Raw genomic sequence first — 22,875 nt, forward strand, 5'->3', positions numbered from 1 at the left:
TTCTGAGTGGTCCAAGCGAGTTCAATATTAAAGCAAAAGACCGCACTTTCTATCGATCGATCCACTGGCGTAAAAACCCACGCGGGAAGGAAAAAGTCGTAATGGGGTATACGTCAGCGGTAATAAATTAAAGAAACTTTATGCCCTCTAACTTTTAAAATTTTCTCAGCCTTTGCTTGTCTTCAAAATTAAAGTAAATGGTCAAGACGAACTAATTCTGAGAATCAGGTAGATTTCCTTGCCGGAATGCTGATTTAGGGTTACTGTCAACAAGATAGAGTGCACAGAAACATCGTCCCATGTTGCGCTTGTATAGAAGAAACCCCAATACATATATACATAGACGTAGAGTAGCTAGCGAGCTAAGAAATAATAATGATAATAACAATAATGATAATAACAATAATAATAATAATGGTGGCAAGTAGTGCAGACGTGCTTTCAGTTTATCCGTTAAATTAAAGTCCGCGCCTATCGAAAGCAAGCCAAATTCACAGCGCCAAAACATATTGCGAGAAGTGATTAGGAAACTTTGCTGTGTGTCGAGCAGTTTTGCTAGACTGTGAAGTGTCTCTGAATTGGTATTTTCAGCTACATTTAATTTTGTTGGATTTGCGAGTTGATTTATTATGGTAGAAGGACGACTACATCACCAGGCAAGCGGAAGGTTGCGGTGAGGTGTGCAGATGAACAGAGATCTGTTGGAGTGTTAAAAGATGGCCTTGGAATTTGTGAAGTCGGACAACCCACCACGGTTGGAAAGTGGGAGAAAGATGGGTTATATGCAAGCGATTCGAGCTCAGTGGATAGAGAAGGGATATGGTAATTTGGCTTTGACCAAACAGAATCTAAGGGATCAGGCCGCCAGACTCGAGAAGTTCCTCGGTAGTGTTGTAGATACGGTGCGTGCAGTGATCGTAAGAGGCGAGCCAGCGCAAAGTAAACCGAGTTTATTGGAAGACTTGAATCATGATGATATCACTGCTGAGATACGAAATACTAATTTTCTAGACAACAGTTCACAAAAGCTCACGAGTAAAGAAATTGCGAAAGATTAAAATGGGTAAACTAGCTGTGTGGGTTCAGTTGTGATTAGACATCGAAAGAAAGTACCACATTACAATCGTTTGCTTTGAAGGTGCGTGTTTGTGCTATTCCATTCAAAATGCAGATATATAACATACTGTCATTGCCTGAGGTAAATAGCGCAAGAGGCCGAGAACTAACTTAGCTTTTTTATTATTTTAGATCAAATTGTGTTATTGATACGGCTCTTTTTCTGTATTGGCTCTTTGGTCCTCTGCTCGACGGAATAATGGCTAATTCTTTGTTTACTGCTTCCATTTTTTCTAAGATTCCCCTGACCCCCTTTTGCTCGAGCTCGCTATGAACAACAAAGTCTATTTTAGTATAAGTTTGGCTAGTAGCGTAAAGCCAGTCACTTAGCAGGAACATGAATATTTTACTTACAATTTAGCCAACTTCCTGTTGTTATTGAAGACTTCAGCTGGTAGCTCTGCTATCTCATCGTCCTCTAAGTACCTACAAAAAGAAGGTCACCCTGAATTTATGGTCTGTACCAAGTTGATATTTTGAATTTATTCAGTTTGTGGTTAAAGTAGTGAGTGTCGAAGGGTAACATTGAACAGAAACCGACTGGTGCTTATGAGGTAGCAATTTTTTTAAGGACATAATCGGTGCCAAAACTATATTGACTCTTGCGATACGTTTAGATTCAATTTTGCCAATCGTAACGGTTTTTACTAGCCTTTCTGATGTATGATACCAGAACAAGATGTTGGGAACCAATTTTCCTAGGGCCAGGTTTTTACTCGCCTCACTTTGTATTGCCATCAATGTTCTGTGTGTCATAAAGGTACTAAAGGGCTGTGATAGGTCATAAAGAGGTAAAGGGAAGAGCAGGTGTCTGGGTTTTCTCTATCTGTGCATTGGGAAAGGGGATCTCCAGCGGTTAGCGCTATATCAAACACTCTCACTAGAATAGGGCTGGAGAACTTTAGCTGAAGCTATTCGAACTGTACTCCATTTGGAAAGGAAGTAGCTTTTGTTCGTTGTCAAAATGAGAGATTTTCATGAACAACTCGTGGCTGTGCACTTTTTTGGTTATTTATCATCTCACATTCGACTTTCTCTCGCAAAATAATTGTGAACTTGCACTTGGATCATTTTGGTACTATTATTGAACACTCCAAAAGGTGCTTCCGTTTAGTCTGTGTAAAAAATCCAATTACGAAAACAAAGGCTAGAGTCCAAATTCCACAGAAATATATGTTTAAAAAGCATGTGATAAAACAACCACAACTTTCGGATCAAATAAAACTTGAGAAGCCTCTTAGAATTCCAAACTGAGGGATAAAAAATTACCTCGAACGAAAACTCAAAAACCAAAACAACTCCGTAAAATAAAACAGCAAAGGATACCCGAAAAAAATTCTCCAGGTAAATTTTCAAAGTCAAGGTTAGAGTTCTTTGACCTGATTGGCTAACTTTTAAACTCACGCGCGCTGCGCGTGAATACAGAAAGAATACAAATGGGGGAGAGGATGAGGAAAATTGTAGTTTGAAATTTATAAAGCAATCAATTAGCGGGAAAAATGAAAAAATAAATTACCGAGCTAATCTTTTATGTCTTGGATTTTTGACTTAAAGATTTATCGAATTGAAGTTGTTTTCAAACTTAGTGGGATTATTAACGATTAAAATCACATTTCAATCGCATTTCAGTCGAGCAAGTGCTTGTTATTTATCCTTTTGACCATTTGTTTAAACTGGGTTAGATAAACTAAGCTGGGAATGGGTTTAAAATACCTTTTCAAAAGTGTTGCGAAGTCTCCTAATGCTATTGCTTAGCTTTTCCCTTTGAAGAAAAGGGGAAGTTGCGTTTTTCCCCCTTAAGATGGCTTATCTTCTACTCTGTCAAACATGTCTGACTGCGCATTTCTTGAAACTTCGGAAAATATATGTGCGCCTGATACATTTAAAAACGTATGTTCTAGTGAACTTAATCTCGAGTACTTGACATTTAAAAAAAGCCAAGTAATTGAAAAAATGCCAAGTAACTACCGGCGGTTAATAGAGTACCGAAGCCCTGACGTCACGTTTCCATGGTTGCATTTCTGCTGGATCTAAACAAACTCACATGTGTTTAACATGGCGGCGTTGTCGATAACATCGTTCGCAAAATACTTCTCAGATGAGCCTAAATCTTTAAACCGTGGCGAAAACCATTACCAATCTGGACACGTTCTATCTTTTTGCTATTGTGATGGAATTATCAGAGGGTCAGTGCAAGCGAGCATGAAAAGTACGACGTATAAAGTCACAGTAAGTGTAAAATTTCTATTACTCGATGTCTATCCGTTAACATCGCCAAACCAAAACTTATTTAAATTAAGTGATTTCGAATCTTCGTTTAAAGGAAATCTTGAAAAGTAAGCTTATATTTCTTTTTCTCTTTCCTTCGCAGATATATCTTCAAGAAAACGAAATACGTTCCACAGAATGCGAGTGCCCTCGTGGCGGTTCAAAGTGTAGTCACGCTGTAGCTCTGTTCCTTCATGGCTACCACAACTTAAGTAGAACTGACATCGAATGTCAGTGGAAGAAACAAAAGGCATCCGAGGTGGTTAAAACGGTAGAAGATCTGTATCCACCCAAAGAAACTAAAGTCCTAAAACGAAAAACTACAGATGAGGACAGAGAATGGCTACGGAACAAGCTGAAGAGATACGGCGAGTTCACAGGAATGTTATGGCTTTTGAGCCCCGAACCTGACAAAGAGAATCGTCTGCCGATCTCCACAGTCGAAGAAATCATTTTATCGAGAGAGTTTGTTGAAAGCGGACTTGATACAAATTTCTTGTTGGAAAAATTGAAAGTAAGTGAGCAGCAAGTGAAATCAGTCTGTGAGATCACGAAAGAGCAACGTGAATGTGGAGAGTGGCATGTGGTGAGAAAAGGACGTTTGACTGCTAGCAATTTTGGTCCAGTTCTTGAAGCAAAAAGAGTCACTCCTTCCCTTATCAAGCGTGTTCTTGGAGAATACGACATCTCTCGAGTGCAGGCTGTTCGATGGGGTGTCGTTAACGAGAAAGAAGGAATAAAGGCCTTCACCAAATTAACAATGAAAGTAGTAAAGGATTGTGGCCTTTGGCTACACAAGTCTGGTGTTTTGGGTGCATCACCAGATGGACTTGTTGATGACAATGCGATCATTGAAGTCAAATGCCCTTACACACATCGCAATTCAACAATTGAGGAGGCTGTTAAAGACCCTAAGTTCTGTTTAGTAAAGAGAGATGCTGGCTATTGTTTAAAACAATCCCACCACTACTGGCATCAAGTCCAGGGTCAGCTGTTTATAACTGGGAAGCAAATCTGTTACTTTGTGGTTTGGACAACAATGCAAACTGTTGTGTTGGCAATCCAGAAAGACTGCACATGGGAACCAAATCTTCTTTCACTTCAAGAATTTTATACAATTCACATGATTCCTGCACTTGTTGATGGTGGTCTTTAAATTTTAAGACTTTGTTGTAAAATTAATGTAGTTTTTTATAAAGTAATGGATTTGATAATACATACTTTTAGAAATATTTTTTAAAATATTGTTTTATTTGGTAAAATCATTGCAACTTTTACAACAAATATGCAGTAACTGAAGGGTGTATATAAAATAAAAATGTTCATGTTAATCTTAAAATTGTTTTTCTTTAAACAGCAACATTTGCTGGGGTTTTTACATTAGCTACTTGAGACAAGAAAATGATAGATTCATTGTAATCGTATTTCAATACAGTTGGTTATCTGAATTCATAATAAGACTAGCATAAGGGTGTGGTGGCAGGAATACTGATCAGAAATAAATAGTTTGTCATTAAGTTGTGTATCATGATTCCTTGTATCATGAGCAAGTAAAATAGGGTTACAAGCTTTTCACAGATCACACAACACCTGTCCACTCTTTGTATCAGAATACAGTTAATTGATTAACTATGATCAGACAATGCCAATGTATACCAGGCCTTAGTAAACTGATGTAAGATGATCAATATTTCAATTAAAATGACTAATCAAAGTCAACAGTGTCATTGGTTTCCTTAATTAATGGGTTTTGTAAATTAACTAAAGCACCACATAGCTGTATAATCTTACCAGAGAGGGATCGCAAGTATGGTGGCACAAAATTTAAAATTTTATAGTTCTTCAATCTAGCATTAGCACGTTCTACGTGTATACGACATTTTGCAATGCTCTTTGTTAACTTAACTTCACTTTCTGTAAATTTTCCATTGTTCAAGAATGGGGGAATGTTCACATATACACCATTAGGAACAATATCATTTATCAAAAACCCTTTATCCGCAAGTATAATATCCCCAGCAACAAAATGCTTTAATATTCCTGACTTTTGAACCGTTACTTTATCTGATACTGAGCCAGGGAAAAGTTTACTTACATAAGTTATAACCGCGTTGGGTGCCACACCAACAATTGTCTTAAAAGAATTCATACCCCTGTACGTTGAATATGTCAATTTTTGGTCACTCATAAGCTTAGGTGTAGCAACCTCGATATCGGTGCAATCTATTACCATACGACAGTCTCCAAATAAGCTAAATGAGCCTGGAAGTGAAGTTTTGTTTTTTTGTCTGGATGGAACAGCTATCTCCATTTGATCTTCATATAGAATTTGGTGCAAAACATGGATAAATGTTGTCACAATATTCGCTATTGTAGCAGTACTGCAACTAAAAAGTTCAGCTAAATGTAAGTTATGATAATTATGTCTAATCTTCATCAATGTTATCAATATTTGATCTTCAAAAGATATCTTGTCTACTTTCCAGCCACACACGTAAACAATATCGTTGCGGTATCTTTCGGCATATTCGACAACAATGTGGAACATTTCTTTGTTTGGGAGGCCAGTTTCCATGTTGATTACCTTTGAATCCATGTTAAAAGAGCTGTAGTTTCTTTTTAAGTAGCTTTCTTTTTCTTTCAACTCGGATACTTGGGTCTTTAATGTCCCTAGCTCTGCTTGTAGCAGGATATTTTCAGTCTGCAAAGTAGTGCATTTCATTTGCATCTCCTCGCAACTGAGCTCGCAAGGCTCGTTCTGGTTGCTCTTCGTCGAAGATTCTGAAAGGATCTGCTCGATAGTCGTTGTCTCTGGGACTTCAGTTCTTTGCTTTTTCCTTTTTGGAGCATTTCGAGATTCAAATAGTTTGTCTTTATTCCAGGAAAAGACCTCGGGGCCTTCTTCTTTACTTCCTCGGAAATGACAACTACAAACTCGAGCGCCTTTGCCAGGTTCACGATCAGCTCGTCTGGAGAGAGAAAACGAAGGTTTTAAACTTTAATCATAACGTAAAAAAAAGCTTTTTTTCTCTCTAGAGGTCTTTCAAAGGTATAATCCACAGGTCAGTGCACTTTTGAGTGGTTAAATAAAACCATCTTCCGCGTAACTATAACCGACACGTGGCCGTGCATCATGGTGGTCATTGTACCAAAAATCCACCTACCTTATTAGAGAAATCCATTTTCTTCTTTGAGCAGGATCTTTGGGGAAACGGTAAAAGCTGCAATTGTGACTTTCTGACTGATGATTGCAGTCGGGAACGAAGCATTGGCCCATTTTATGATGAGATGTAACGAAAGACGCCAAATAGTGTTTAGATCCAGCAAAAATGCTACCATGGTAACATGACGTCACACTTCGGCACTCTATACCACTAAAACAGATAACCTGAGTTACACAACACTGTGCATTTAATGGCTTTGTTAAATATCAAGCACTACATTTCGCCACCAGAGAGTAGAGCAAATCATTTCTTACCATTTTCGCCACGAATAAAAAGGTCCATCTTAGGTAGACAAAATTTGCTCTCGAATTTTTCAAAAAAGAGAATTGGCGGGCAAAAAAAAAAAATAATAACCGAGCTAGCATCGAAGACTCCGGGTGGTAGTTCTGCTATCTGATTGTCATATAGGGACCTATGGTTCCAAGGATCCCTGAGCTTAAATACCCTTAGAGCAAGAAATCAAAGAAAGAGTTTAATAACAAAGTTAATAAGGGTACAATGTAAATAACAAGATTTTAGGATCATTTTCTAAACAATCATCAAGTGTTAACTTATGAATGTTACTTACAATTCAGTCAACTCGGAGTTGTTGTCAAAGACTCCAGCTTGTAGCCTCTTGATTTGATTTCCATTTAATTTCCTAAGAAATGGACAAAATTCAACCTAAAATCGCTCGTTAATGGGTAATCACGATTCCTAGAGTAAGTCTATGTTATTTGTACGTTTGACCACTTTTTTTGTTGTTGTTTAAATTGGCTTATATAAACTAAACTGGAATGGGTTTGAAATACCATTTAAAAATTGTTGTGAAGTCACATTATGTTTTTGCTTAGTTTTCCCTCTGGAGAAAAGGGGTAGTTGCGCTTTTCCTTCTTAGGATGGCTTATCTTCTACTCCGCCAAAGATGTCTGATGGAGCATCTCTTGAAACTTCGGAAAATGTCTGTACATTTATACATTTGGATCCGGTTATGTTCTAGTGCACTTAATCTCGAGTACTTAACATTGAAAAAATACCGAGTAACTTTAAGCGGTTGATACCACTAACAATGGAAACAACTGAATCAAAGATCGCTCCTTAATGAGTGATCATAATTCCTGGAGTGAGTCTATGTTATTTGTCCTTTGGAACATGTGTTTGTTTACATGGGTTTAGATAAACTAAACAGTGAATGGGTTTTAAAAAACCATTTAAAAAGTGTTGTGAAGCTCCTTAATGAACAAAATGTAGCAAATTGGTAAATTCATAAGATTTTTAATACACCTAGAATATTTAACAGAAAAACGTTGATGGGCTTGAAGAATAAATTTTCTTTTCTCAGACTTTTTTTCCGCAATTGCTAAATTTTTAGTTCAACTGCAAGTATCATAGCTTAGCAGCACCCTATTAGTATCTGTGAGAAACGGGTTCGTATCCCATCCAGGCCGAATTTTTAGTCAGGCTTATTTTCTTCAACTCAAGTCAAATTGCAGCTCACATACAAGGACGATGATTTCTTTGATTTTTAATCCGCAGGTCAAAATAAATTTATTTCATTGCAAATTCATAGCTTTATGTCGTGCAGAAATAATAAACCATTGTTTCCCCCAATAAAATATTTCTAGATGATTTACTGAACGCACTTAATTAGATATTTATTTTATCTGTCTTTCACCTCATTAACACATGTACATTTTGCTAGCCAATGTAACGAAAGGTGTTTTCATTTTAATTAGAGGCAGTTGCACTTTGGATTGACCTCCTCAATTGCAATTTTGAGAAGCGGAAGAAGCAGTAATGGGTAAGTCTACCCGGTTTTGAACTCTAAAAGTTACCACAAGGAAGTTTTCTGTTTGAACCTTTAAGGCCTAAAAGTACACAGTACAAAGATAAGTGGGCTGCTCATGTTTTTGAAATTGAAATGCTGCACATGACAAAAAAATTCCTTTTTAATAGAGCTGGATAGTGTGTTCAAAGATTATGATTTTCACCGAGTGCAAAGTTTTGAGGAAAGGTTGGAAGGCCTGGACACCTTTTCCCAAAACTTCTGGCTTACAAAGTTCGTCTGAACAAACGAACACTTGTTCAAGTACTGCATTCTTTGGCAAATTGATTCCAACTGAGCTTGCTCATCTGCGTTACTTACTGGGGGATATCGACGTTAGAAATGGTGAGTAACTGAAAAATTCAACATTATACTAGTTTTCGAATATCTGGAAACGGACGGCAATTTCATTGCTCTCTCTTTGGAAATCTCAAGAAAAGCACGATGTATTAATGAATTAATTAATCAAATCTTCTTTTTGTCAATATATTGCTATTTTCATGTCTCTAAGTATGTGTGAATCTTACTAAAGAATAAAAATTTAGAGGGGGAGGGTGGTTTTCAAAAGCCTTGCAGGGCTCAATTTGGGATTAGAACACAAAATGCAGGTAAAAGGGGTGGCTAGTTCTTAAATTATCGGGTTAGTCCAAAATGTTTTGGGCTCAGCAAGACCAGTGCCATCATTTACTTGCCCCTGGGTGCTGAAGGGCAATGAAAATGCTGGTCACTTGACTTGTGCTAACCCTAACCCTAACCCCAACTGTAACCCTAACCCAACTGTAATCCTAACCCAACTGTAACCCTAACCCAACTGTAACCCTGACCCAACTGTAAACCTAACGTCAAAATACAGGAAAAAGGTCAATGGAACTGAAGCGATTTCTGCAACCCCAACCCTAACCATAGGTTTAAGTCGAGACTCGCCACTGCTGTCTCCTGAGGGTGTCAAATACCTTAGTCAGGTGGTTTTAATTTTTTCTTAAAGTAACTTATGAAATCTATAGGGTCGTCTATTTGAGGTTCCATTTTACCTAAAAAGCAATTATTTGGGTCTCGTTCCAGTCTAAATATGGTCAATAAAATCAAGAAAGCCGTCGAAGCTACGTGTAGCAGTGCAAGTGCTTCCAACAAGTTCTTTATCGAGTTCAAGGGATGTTTCGTCATATATAAATCGCCGTAACGTGCTGTGCGCTCTTTGTCGCACATTGTCTGAAATCCCTTACTTGCGGCCGACATATACCGAACAGAAGGTCTGGTTATCACTTCTAGTGATAGTCATATCCAGCGTATGGATACAATCAGTGATCGCTTCTGGCAGGTCTACGTTCAATAAGGCATGGCTCTAGAAACTACAAAACTCGGTCAAAATCACCTTTTTGATATACTTTATACAAATCAAACGAGAAATACAAAACTTTTTGTCGATTTCTCTCGCCTGGATGAATTCTGAAATAAGTGCCACCTTTCTTGACATGAAGTGGATTGTTTTCAGCTAAATTTAATTATTTGGATTTAATAATCCAGAAAAAAAAACACGCTCTAACCCGTTGCATACAATTCGTATTGGGTACGTTTATGGTGCAGACTCTTTCGGCAAAGGTCAGCTTGTCGTTCTCGTTTGGTGGGGAGATGGAGTTTGTGAAAAGGGACCGGGGGGGGCATGGGCGCGGGGATGTAGAATTAGACCGGCGGTGTTTTTTTGCTCGCCAGGCGTTGACTTTTTTTCACCACCGACTTTATATTTTTCATTTGCAAGTAGTGGAATTCTGCCCGAAACTGCCTCAGTCCGTCCCATTACTCGCATGGATGTTACAGCAGTATATAAAGATTTATGTTGGTCGTGGGTACTTACAGTTCTCTGAGCCATGTAGTCCTTTTGAAAACTGCCAGGGGTAAGTTCTTAAACTGATTATTGGACAAGTCCCTGTCAACAAGAAATCATTTCACATCAGGTTGTTAGATTTGCACTGTTAGATAATGCCTAGAACTTTACAGGACTCTCACCGGGTGGAGAGGGCTCAAAAAGTTGCTGATTTCATTTTCACCTTGAAATACATATGTAAGGATGGGCCTTGACGTTACCAAATGTCAGTTAACTATGATTTCCTATCTCATCTGAGACAAATAACATCGGTCGATGAGGTCTGAGGCAAGGCCCCCTTGATAAATAAGAAGTGGGACTCTCCATACAACTAGCTAAGATAAAACTCTTTGGTAGAAGTATTATATAGACAGATAATTCAAGATTTTTCTGGATTGGAACAACAAAAGGTAATAGTTTAACCGGCTCTCGATTGCCCTCTTCCCCTCCCCCCTCACTCATAATATAATCGACGACTGTTTTAAATAGCTACATAAATAATTAAGTCGACGTTGTATTAGAAATCATACTTCACTTCAAAAGCCACTCCCACTAAGCATCCGTGAAATATTTTATTGCCGCTACTTTCGCTAGAATGGTTACAATCCCTTCGATAAAATTTATGTCCCTGACAATGAAAATAAAGCAACAGTATCTAAGGCTTACCAAAGACTTAATAACGAATCTTTCGGTAAACTGAAGCTTTTCACACATTGTTCTATCGACTTGTGTCCATTTTCTCTTGTGATGGTCAGTTTATTGATTCATATAACATGAATATAACCATCGAGAACATCCGATTCTGAATGGTCCAAACGAGTTAATTGTTAAAGCAAAACGACCACATTTTCTATCAGTTTACTGGCGTAATAACCTACGCGGTGCGTAAGAAGTCGCAATGGGGTTTACGTCAGCGGTCAAAATTAAAGAAACCCAATGCTCTCTGACCTTTTAGATTTTGTCGGCCTTTGCCAGTCTTCAAAAGTGAAGCAGTCAAGACGGACAAAGTCCTAGAATCAACGAGTCTTTTTTTCATGGAATTGTTGATTTGAGCAATAAGAGACTCCAACTAATGCTTCGGTAAGAACGGCTGTTAATTAGGCCTTTATAGATTATAGTAGTAAAAGTAGCATATTATGCTAGTAGCGCTTTTTTTTTTTTGGCTAAATTATGCTAAAATCATGCTCTTTTTTCCAAATGATGCCCCTTTTTTAAATTATGCTCTTTGAAAAAAATGCAAATAAGTCTAAAAAATACACTTTTAATTACAAACCATTGGTATACAAGAAAGAAACGCAACAAATCCACAATGAAATTCAAATAAACATGTGGTTCATGTTAACATGCAGACTAGTACTGGACCATACTCTCATGTAGCTTATCTGCGAGTTGCCTGATGAGAGGTTCTGGGACCAACATGGCGTACAATGTGACTTCCGGTTCCGGTGCACCCTAGACCCGGGCTCAGACCGTTTCAGACGCCGCTCAGTGATTCACAGTGAACTACAAATGCTACTACTTGAACTAAAAAATTGAAACATCGAATAAGGTCACCAAGTGCTTAGGAGAAGAGATGAACAATGATCAAATTGTAGCATCATAAATGATCCGAAAATTATCAAAATATGTCAATTATGCTAGCATTGCTACTTGGCAAAAATTATGTCAGTTTGCTCAAATTATGCCAAAAATTATGCTAGCATAATCTATAAAGGCCTAGTGTCAATTAGCCACAATTAAAAAAAAAATACCGACACTGAAGTTGCGGCGGTTTGTTCGATTTTTTTTTTAACCGATTTCTCTTGCCTTCAAGTACGTAGTTAACTATTACTTCATCTCTCATCTGAGACAAATAACATTGCTCGATTAGCTTTGAAGGAAGGTTTTTCGATGAATATGAAGAAGGACTCTCCATACAACTAGCCAACTCTTTGATAAGATTATTGTATAGACAGTTTCATAACTTTTGAGATTTATTAAAAAAAACAAATAAACAAACGAAAACAAATACTTTATGTCAGCGTAAAGAGTGGTACGTCACTCGCACCAATCAGATTGCCGCATTTTGCATTTTGGTGTGTCAAAAAACCAATCAGATTGCTTCATAAGGGTATATATCACTTTCTAATCAGATTGCCGCATTTTTAAAATTTGGTGTCTTACAAACCAGTTAGATTGCCGCATTAGAGTACGAATCACTTTCCAACCAGATCAGAGCATTGGGATGTTGCTGCGCAAATCAGAATGCCGTCCCTCATGCCAATCATGTCAGGAAATTAGGGTACCACGATACGTTGCGAAGGAATCAACCCAAGTTTAACACATATCAAGAATGCATGACATTAACAAGACTCGTGAGCTCATCTACTCAGTGTAATGGTTCATGCATGTCCTTCGTAAGGAAGTTTTCGCTATGATCGGTTGGGATTAGAAAGGTCGTCAGGCCTAAATGTTTCTACCATTTTCAAGTTCAAACCTGTTTTGTGAACCGGCCCGTGAATTACAACGCACGCAAAGTTCTGGAAGGCAATTTTTGCTGACCCAGATAAAAATTGCGAAAAACATTTGCATAAATCATATTTGATTGTTAATCTTGTTTTTGCCTCGTGGTTGCTCTTTTTGCAAAGGTTGAAAAGACCAACAAGTTATATTGAATTTCTTCGTCGACTGCCTTAGTAAATATCGGTTTCTTTGCTTCTAAAAACTCTCCATGAATTGAATATTGTACTATCCAGCTACAATTACGTGTTTACTTTTTACTCGCCACTATGGACTAGACTTTTTCCGATAAAATTCTATTTTCCAGTAAACATCGTAAGTTTTATGACACATTGTTCTTTTGATTTGTGTTCATTTTCCTCTAGATCTAATGAAGGCCACTTTATTTGTAATATGAATATAACAAACGTGAATAACTAGCTCTGCACTAGACCGTTTAGTCCAAAGTTCTAGTCCAGAGATAGAAAAATCCGTTTTTTTCTTTTTTGCACCTTTTATTTTATTTTGCGAAGTGTTGCCTTTTGTTCCGGCTCATAACATTATTTTACTAGTCTCACCTATCTTATCCCATTCCGGTGAGATGGTCCATACTGAGGGTGGTGTCCTTTAAAGTGCCTATAACACCTATTTTTTCGCATCAAAGTATAAAATAGAAGCATGTAGAGGGTGTCTGGTAAGATTTGGGAGTGGTTCTGATGCGTCTTTGATATTTTCCGAGGCGATAAAAGTCCGAAATTGTAGCGAACTTAGGCTCCACGTATCTCTTTGCCCGCGTGAAAGAGTACTGGTACCCAAATATTCGTGACGTCAAGGTAGTAAGACCAAGTTTATTAGTTCAGAGAATCAAAGTGAGTGTGAAATCTATTGTTTACGATCTTTAAGCAAATAAAATGCCATTTTGGTGTGTAGTTTGGGTTTGTTCGAATACCCCTGACTCGAAAAAGAATATTTCGCTCCACGACATTCCTTTTGAGGGCGATCAAAGGCCAGTGGCTATGAAAAGGAGAAAGAGGTGGATTCAGTTTGTGAGCGCAGTGCGCTAACTGGACACCGACTGTGAATTCGCGCATATGTTCAATACCGTAATTGTTTATTTATAAGCCGATCCTGGCTATAAGCCGAGACCCTAAACTCTTAGCTCTCAGAAGCTGTTGGATTTTTATTGAAAATAAGCCACAAGTAGACACCGACTTCAAACTCACGCGTATGTTCAATACTGCAATCATTTGCCTTTAAGCCGATCTCGTCTATAAGCCGATCCCGTCTATAAGCCTATCCCGTCCATAAGCCGATCCCGTCCATAAGCAGATCCCATCCATAAGCCGATCCCGTATATAAGCCGATCCCGTCTATAAGCCGATCCCGTCTATAAGCCGATCCCGTCTATAAGCCGATCCCGTCTATAAGCCGATCCCGTCCATAAGCTGATCCCGTCCATAAGCCTATCCCGTCCATAAGCCGATCCCGTCCATAAGCAGATCCCGTCCATAAGCCGATCCCGTCCATAAGCCGATCCCGTCCATAAGCCGATCCCGTCCATAAGCCGATCCCGTCCATAAGCCGATCCCGTCCATAAGCCTATCCCGTCCATAAGCAGATCCCGTCCATAAGCCGATCCCGTCTATAAGCCGATCCCGTCTATAAGCCGATCCCGTCTATAAGCCGATCCCGTCTATAAGCCGATCCCGTCTATAAGCCGATCCCGTCTATAAGCCGATCCCGTCTGTAAGCCGATCCCGTCTGTAAGCCGATCCCGTCTATAAGCTGATTCCGTCTATAAGCCGTAACCAAAAGTTTTGTTGAAATATTTTAAAAAAATCCAAGCGTGTTGTCAACTGAGACGAATAATATACTTAAAATGTCAGCAAAGCGAGCTGTATTCAAAGTATCCTGTATTAGTTCAAACACTTCTGAAGTGGTTTTCGCCTTTTCGGGCATAGTAGTCAAGATAAAATGAAATGTTAGGAAGCAAAGCCTTAGCTGATTTCTGTCAGATCGTGTTACTTTTATTCATTCTTTACGGATAAATTCTACGGATAAAGGTGAAGGAATTGCGCAGCGATTCAAAGTGAAACGGGCTTGAGAAGAAATTCCAGATGAGATGATAGAGAATTCGTCTATAACACGCGGGATTTTGAACGAGCTCAACGCGACAAAAGATGATAACATCCACACGGACAAAATTTCCCTAACTACCGGACGATTGGTTGGCCTTGAGGTCGAAAGCAAAGAAGATGACGAATTAACACTCATTCTTGAAGTTATCACTTAACAAAGCGGCTCCATTCAAATAAAAGTGATTGGGTAACTACAACTTTGCGTAAGACCAGTAATTTGTGTAAGTTGATGATCGCACGGCTCTTAGCCGAATATACATTACATTTACTGTATTTTCTCGTAAGAATCTTGCTATTTAAAGAAATACTCGGCCGTAAGCCGAGCCCCTAGTCTTGTTAACGTTTGATTAGTTCTCAGTGTATTTTCGTGCAAAAATGGCTCAGCCTCGCAAATAAATATGGTACATTTCAAGCCGCAGGATTTCTCAACCGATCGGCTCACTCGTATCTTCCATTACAGCCGGCGATTTGAGAGAATGAGAACATTCTTTGCTCTTTTGACAACAATGCCTTCTGTAAAATTTAACAAGGACTCGGTGCATCAATTGCCAGAAAAACACCTAGTCATCCATTCACAAACTAAACTAGAAGACTAATTACAGTTTTTAAATTCCCGCTCAAAACATCTAAGACGATGCACTGATTACAAAATATACGTTTCTGTATGTGTTCAACCATATCAAACAAATTGCAAGTTGTTTTCTTCAAAACTAAGTCTCACCTAAGATTTGAGAACCCGGCTTGAGAAGACGACGATGTCCAGCTTAAACATATATGTGGTCACTAAAGTTGGAAAAAATACACGTAACGTACCACTTTCCGTAGATTCGAGACCTTTCAAACGACTTGTTTATTATTCTGTTCCATTTCTTTTTGTTTTCGATACGCTAATGGCTCGTTTAAATTTGGCACTTCTATGTTGTCCTCCTTGACCTCCATCTCACCGCTTTGAGTTGTAATTTCGGATTCAATCGCCTCGTAGTCCGGAATATGATTAAACTCCGAGTCATTCGAGAAGAAACTTTCGTCAGAAAAACAGGAATTATTGGACATAATGACGCGAACCTATGGCCGAAATAGCCAGGTAAATTACTAACTACAAAGCCCATTTCTTTGCATGATAAGAACATATGCTTACTACTCTGACGTAACGGCACCCAGTCCCCTCTTGCTCGGCCAAACAATTTATCTTCGGATTATAAAGCTTGATAACAAATTCAAAAAACGGTAAAACACCTCTAATGTTGCTAAAACATGTTCTAGAGTCAATACATTTTGATGTAAAATAATACAAAATAAGTGTCATAGGCACTTAAAGTTATTTTTTAGTATTTAGAATGACTTGAACGCCATGTTAGCACCTTATGCATTTCATCAAGATTTTTCTTTGCATTTTCCCCGACCAAGACTAGGTTTTTTAAACTTCTGAACAATATTCTTAGCAGAACCCTTTTTTACTCAATTGGAAATTGCCAGACTCAGTTCTAAAAAGACAATGTTTCACTGCAAACGCATCTCTTAGAGTTAAGAAAAACAACAACAACAACAACAACGGGGAAGGGAAATCAGTGAAAGTGGAGTGCGATACAAGTTATCTACTCCTGAAATAATTTTATCTCGTCCATCACCTGGCACCGCCCGTTTCATCTGTTGCTTGCTCATAAACATAGGTTTCAGCTTCGGAAAAGGCTGTTATTTGGAAGCAATTGTCGTATTTGGACCTATTTGGCTGATTGTTTGCAGTTGTATTCAGTTCAACTTCATTCTATCTAAACCCAATCCGAATTTGACGTATTTACTTGCATTCTCATAGAGAAGAAACGTTATTCAACTCTCTCTCTCGCGATACCGAAAGCCCGCGCTGAACTTCATCGAAGAGCGAATTAAAAAAGGATACCTTCGTTGGTAAACACACTTTTTAAATAGAAATGAAGTTCACTGAGAACCAAAATCCGAGAATACTTCAAATAGGTGACATTTATTGCTTAATTGAAGAGCCATGTGCGAAGAAATACTAAAACTAAGAGAATGATAATAAGAGCATTTGCTGTCAGATGCGATTATTAAGCAAACGATGTACGATTCCTATATCCGGAAATGGACTGCAACTTCATTGTTCACTCTCAGTAAAACTCAAGAAAAGCACGATGCTCGTCGCATGTTATCCAACACCAGGAAAATACCCATAAATAGTCTGTTTTCCTGAATGTTTTTCTATAGTTTTCCCGTGCACGCAAACGCAGCGTTTCCCAAGCGTCTTCCCACAGAATAACTAAGGGTGAATGCCAGGAAAACATGATGTTTGTGGTTGTTTTCCTGCTCCACGAAAATATTATAGTGTATAGCTTGATTTCCTAAACGTTTACCTATAGCTTTCCCGTGCGCACGAAAGCAGGATTTCAGTTTCCAAGCGTTTTACCACAGAATTACCAACAGTGAATGCCTTGAAAAAATGATGTTTGTTGATTGTTTTCCTGCTCCACGAAAACACTGGTGTATTGCTTATTTTCCTGAACTTGGGAAAACTATAGTTTTCCCAAGTGCGCGAACGCTGCATTTGCCAAGCGTTTTCTCGTGATCACAGAATTACTGACGACCGTGATTAGGTGATGAAGACTTGTTGTTCGTCTATTGTATTCCTACTTTATAGAAACACTCGTGAACAGCTTACATCATTTCCGTATAAGTTTTTGTGTAGTTTCCTTGAGCGCACGAGCGCTACATTTTCCAAGCGTTTTCACACAGAATTACTAAAACTGAACGAGAAGAAAACACGATGTTCGTCGATTGATTCCTTGCTCCGAGGAAACGCTAATGAATAGTTCGTTCTCCAGAACGTTTTCCTTCTGTTTTCCTACTCGTCCGAACGATGCATTTTTAAAGTGTTTCATCTGAGAAATGCTGACGGTCAACGCCATGAATACAAGATGTTCGTCGATCATGATCATTATTTCCTGCTCTATTAAAACGCCAGTGGATATTATGTCTAATATCTATAATATTGACCACGACTGGGTCATTTGAGGCAACTCACTCATGTGAGCCGTTTGGGTCATTTAAGTGGATTGGGTCTTTTCAGGCAGTTGGATCACTTACACTGATTGGGTCGAGCAACGATTAACCGAGCGACGGTAAACGCAAGAAAATGCATACCTTACACGAACTCACCGTTGCAGTAAACGCCAGAAAGTGCGTGCTTTCTGGTTAACTCCAGCGAACACAACGTTGGAATGCGAAAAAACTGCTGCAGAGTTCATGTTACTTTCCAGAAGTTAACCGAACAGCAATGAATGGTAAAACGCCGGAAATGAGTTTCAAGGAATTTTCTCCAATTCATCATCGCGGAAAAGTGTTGCGAATAGAAGAAAGTATGATACTTTCTATGCGTTACACGAACGGCAAACATAGGAAAACATTACGTTTTTCCGTATTTACACTCATTTAATCTTCCCGGAAAATGCGTGTTTTCAGCCGTTAACTCCGGTAAATACATTGTTGATCGCTCAGAAAATGCCAATGAACAAACGCAGACAAGCTGTTTGCCTTGCGTTAACCGAGGGTTTAATGCCGGAAAATGAATCCTTTACCTACATTTATCGCGGGGGAAAACTACCGAATAAAGTAACGAATACTTAGATTCACTGAGGCGAAAACGCACAGAAAATATCGGATTTTCCGTTTGCAAAACACGGATAAACGTCAGGAAAATGACGCGTTTTCCGTGAATTCAACCTTCGTTTTCCGAAAGTCGAACGCTAGGTTTCTCGTCCTGTGAGTTTCTGCAAGTACATTGATTGCAAAAAAAATGTCCATATGTATTATTTGTATGTAGTGGTAGTTATATGGGTTATTAATTCTGTATCATTCTATTCTTTTTCAGCGAAACTCTCTGGATATCTTGCCCATAAAATAAGGCATATTTTTTGTTTAAAAGTTACCTTCTAATTCCACTCCATTCAGGCTTAGGCTGTTTCAGAGTCACAAGTTGTCTGATAAGTTAGGCAAATTTTTATGACATTTCCTTCATATTATTTGAAGTACATGCATTTTAGGAAAGAAACAATTTTATGTAAAGCTTTTTTTGTCCTCTTTTTAATGTGATATAGTACTAGTCACTAGTGTAAATGCCTGTCGACAAAAAATTAAAATAAAAAAGGTTGTTATCACTTGTCATTTTTTTCTTTTTAGGTGCGATCTGTGTTAAGACCCAGTTTTTTATAACCTGGTAAAGTTTAAGAGTCCATAACATACTGTCATTGCCTGAGGTAAATAGCGCAAGTGGCCGAGAACTAAGTTAGCTTTTTTATTATTTTAGATCAAATTGTGTTATTGATACGGCTCTTTTTCTGTATTGGCTCTTTGGTCCTCTGCTCGACGGAATAATGGCTAATTCTTTGTTTACTGCTTCCATTTTTTCTAAAATTCCCCTGACCCCCTTTTGCTCGAGCTCGCTATGAACAACAAAGTCTATTTTAGTATAAGTTTGGCTAGTAGCGTAAAGCCAGTCACTTAGCAGGAACATGAATATTTTACTTACAATTTAGCCAACTTCCTGTTGTTATTGAAGACTTCAGCTGGTAGCTCTGCTATCTCATTGTCCTCTAAGTACCTACAAAAAGAAGGTTACCCTGAATTTATGGTCTGTACCAAGTTGATATTTTGAATTTAGTCAGTTTGTGGTTAAAGTATTGAGTGTCGAAGGGTAACATTGAACAGAAACCGACTGGTGCTTATGAGGTAGCAATTTTTTTAAGGACATAATCGGTGCCAAAACTATATTGACTCTTGCGATACGTTTAGATTCAATTTTGCCAATAGTAACGGTTTTTACTAGCCTTTCTGATGTATGATACCAGAACAAGATGTTGGGAACCAGTTTTCCTGGGGCCAGGTTTTTACTCGCCTCACTTTGTATTGCCATCAATGTTCTGTGTGTCATAAAGGTACTAAAGGGCTGTGAAACTCATAAAGAGGTAAAGGGAAGAGCAGGTGTCTGGGTTTTCTCTATCTGTGCATTGGGAAAGGGGATCTCCAGCGGTTAGCGCTATATCAAACACTCTCACTAGAATAGGGCTGGAGAACTTTAGCTGAAGCTATTCGAACTGTACTCCATTTGGAAAGGAAGTAGCTTTTTACTTCTGTTCGTTGTCAAAATGAGAGATTTTCATGAACAACTCGTAGCTGTGCACTTTTTTGGTTATTTATCATCTCACATTCGACTTTCTCTCGCAAAATAATTGTGAACTTGCACTTGGATCATTTTGGTTCTATTATTGAACACTCCAAAAGGTGCTCCCGTTTAGTCTGTGTAAAAACTCCAATTACGAAAACAAAGGCTAGATTCCAAACTCCACAGAAATATATATTTAAAAAGCATGTGTTAAAACAACCACAACTTTCGGATCATATAAAACTTGAGAAGCCTCTTAGAATTCCAAACCTGAGGGATAAAAAATTACCTCGAACGAAAACTCAAAAACCAAAACAACTCCGTAAAATAAAACAGCAAAGGATACCCGAAAAAAATTCTCCAGGTAAATTTTCAAAGTCAAGGTTAGAGTTCTTTGACCTGATTGGCTAACTTTTAAACTCACGCGCGCTGCGCGTGAATACAGAAAGAATACAAATGGGGGAGAGGATGAGGAAAATTGTAGTTTGAAATTTATAAAGCAAGCAATTAGCGGGAAAAATGAAAAAATAAATTACCGAGCTAATCTTTTATGTCTTGAATTTTTGACTTACAGATTTATCGAATTGAAGTTGTTTTCAAACTTAGTGGGATTATTAACGATTAAAATCACATTTCAATCGCATTTCAGTGGAGCAAGTGCTTGTTATTTATCCTTTTGACCATTTGTTTAAACTGGGTTAGATAAACTAAGCTGGGAATGGGTTTAAAATACCTTTTCAAAATTGTTGCGAAGTCTCCTAATGCTATTGCTTAGCTTTTCCCTTTGAAGAAAAGGGAAAGTTGCGTTTTTCCCCCTTAAGATGGCTTATCTTCTACTCTGCCAAACATGTCTGACTGCGCATTTCTTGAAACTTCGGAAAATATCTGTGCGCCTGATACATTTAGAAAAGTATGTTCTAGTGAACTTAATCTCGAGTACTTGACATTTAAAAAAAGCCAAGTAATTGAAAAAATGCCAAGTAACTACCGGCGGTTAATACCACTAAAACAGATAACCTGAGTTACACAACACTGTGCATTTAATGGCTTTGTTGAATATCAAGCAGTACATTTCGCCACCGGAGAGTAGAGCAAATCATTTCTTACCATTTTCGCCACGAATAAAAAGGTCCATCTTAGGTAGACAAAATTTGCTCTCGAATTTTTCAAAAAAGACAATTGGCGGGCAAAAAAAATATAATAACCGAGCTAACATCGAAGACTCCGGGTGGTAGTTCTGCTATCTGATTGTCATATAGGGACCTATGGTTCCTAGGATCCCTGAGCTTAAATACCCTTAGAGCAAGAAATCAAAGAAAGAGCTTAATAACAAAGTTAATGAGAGTACAATGTAAATAACAAGATTTTAGGATCATTTTCTAAACAATCATCAAGTGTTAACTTATGAATGTTACTTACAATTCAGTCAACTCGGAGTTGTTGTCGAAGACTCCAGCTTGTAGCCTCTTGATTTGATTTCCATTTAATTTCCTAAGAAATGGACAAAATTGAACCTAAAATCGCTCGTTATTGGGTAATCACGATTCCTAGAGTAAGTCTATGTTATTTGTACGTTTGACCACTTTTTTTGTTGTTGTTTAAATTGGCTTATATAAAGTAAACTGGAATGGGTTTAAAATACCATTTAAAAATTGTTGTGAAGTCACATTATGTTTTTGCTTAGTTTTTCCCTAAGGAGAAAAGGGGTAGTTGCGCTTTTCCTCCTTAGGATGGCTTATCTTCTACTCCGCCAAAGATGTCTGACGGAGCATCTCTTGAAACTTCGGAAAATGTCTGTACATTTATACATTTGGATCCGGTTATGTTCTAGTGCACTTAATCTCGAGTACTTAACATTGAAAAAATACCGAGTAACTTTAAGCGGTTGATACCACTAACAATGGAAACAACTGAATCAAAGATCGCTCCTTAATGAGTAATCATAATTCCTGGAGTGAGTCTATGTTATTTGTCCTTTGGAACATGTGTCTGTTTACATGGGTTTAGATAAACTAAACAGTGAATGGGTTTTAAAAAATCATTTAAAAAGTGTTGTGAAGCTCCTTAATGAACAAAATGTAGCAAATTGGTAAATTCATAAGATTTTTAATACACCTAGAATATTTAACAGAAAAACGTTGATGGGCTTGAAGAATAAATTTTCTTTTCTCAGACTTTTTTTCCGCAATTGCTAAATTTGTAGTTCAACTGCAAGTATCATAGCTTAGTAGCACCCTATTAGTATCTTTGAGAAACGGGTTCGTATCCCATCCAGGCCGAATTTTTTTTCAGGCTTATTTTCTTCAACTCAAGTCAAATTGCAGCTCACATACAAGGACGATGATTTCTTTGATTTTTAATCCGCAGGTCAAAATAAATTTATTTCATTGCAAATTCATAGCTTTATGTCGTGCAGAAATAATAAACCATCGTTTCCCTCAATAAAATATTTCTAAATGATTTATTGGACGCACTTAATTAGATATTTATTTTATCTGTCTTTCACCTCATTAACACATGTACAATTTGCTAGCCAATGTAACGAAAGGTGTTTTCATTTTAATTAGAGGCAGTTGCACTTTGGATTGACCTCTTCAATTGCAATTTTGAGAAGCGGAAGAAGCAGCAATGGGTAAGTCTACCCGGTTTTGAACTCTAAAAGTTACCACAAGGAAGTTTTGTGTTTGAACCTTTAAGGCCTAAAAGTACACAGTACAAAAATAAGTGGGCTGTTCATGTTTTTGAAATTGAAATGCTGCACATGACGAAAAAATTCCTTTTTAATAGAGCTGGATAGTGTGTTCAAAGATTATGAC

General features: G+C 38.0%; 2 protein-coding genes and 1 long non-coding RNA gene across 3 annotated transcripts; 1 reads left to right on the top strand and 2 right to left on the bottom strand.

Annotated features, from left to right (window-relative positions):
* Positions 1-3,095: 3,095 nt before the first annotated feature.
* On the top strand, positions 3,096-5,098 carry LOC111344719 (uncharacterized). The gene is made up of 2 exons (XM_022951969.2): positions 3,096-3,345; positions 3,488-5,098. The coding sequence occupies exons 1-2, from the start codon at positions 3,172-3,174 to the stop codon at positions 4,538-4,540; spliced, it is 1,227 nt and encodes a 408-aa protein (XP_022807704.1). The 5' UTR covers positions 3,096-3,171; the 3' UTR covers positions 4,541-5,098.
* LOC148737826 (uncharacterized) lies at positions 4,615-6,757 on the bottom strand. Its single transcript, XM_088749849.1, has 2 exons — positions 6,549-6,757; positions 4,615-6,353 (listed from the first exon to the last, which is right to left on the bottom strand). Exons 1-2 carry the CDS (start codon positions 6,659-6,661, stop codon positions 5,090-5,092), a joined length of 1,377 nt encoding a protein of 458 aa, XP_088605975.1. The 5' UTR covers positions 6,662-6,757; the 3' UTR covers positions 4,615-5,089.
* A 3,477-nt stretch (positions 6,758-10,234) lies between these two features.
* Positions 10,235-21,622, bottom strand: LOC148737827 (uncharacterized). Its single transcript, XR_015996533.1, has 3 exons — positions 21,479-21,622; positions 19,427-19,498; positions 10,235-10,336 (listed from the first exon to the last, which is right to left on the bottom strand). It is a non-coding gene; the product is annotated as an uncharacterized LOC148737827 (long non-coding RNA).
* Between the last annotated feature and the right edge of the window lie 1,253 nt (positions 21,623-22,875).

This window comes from Stylophora pistillata, chromosome 2, assembly GCF_964205215.1.
Source record: "Stylophora pistillata chromosome 2, jaStyPist1.2, whole genome shotgun sequence".
In the NCBI taxonomy this organism is placed as follows: Eukaryota; Metazoa; Cnidaria; class Anthozoa; order Scleractinia; family Pocilloporidae; genus Stylophora; species Stylophora pistillata.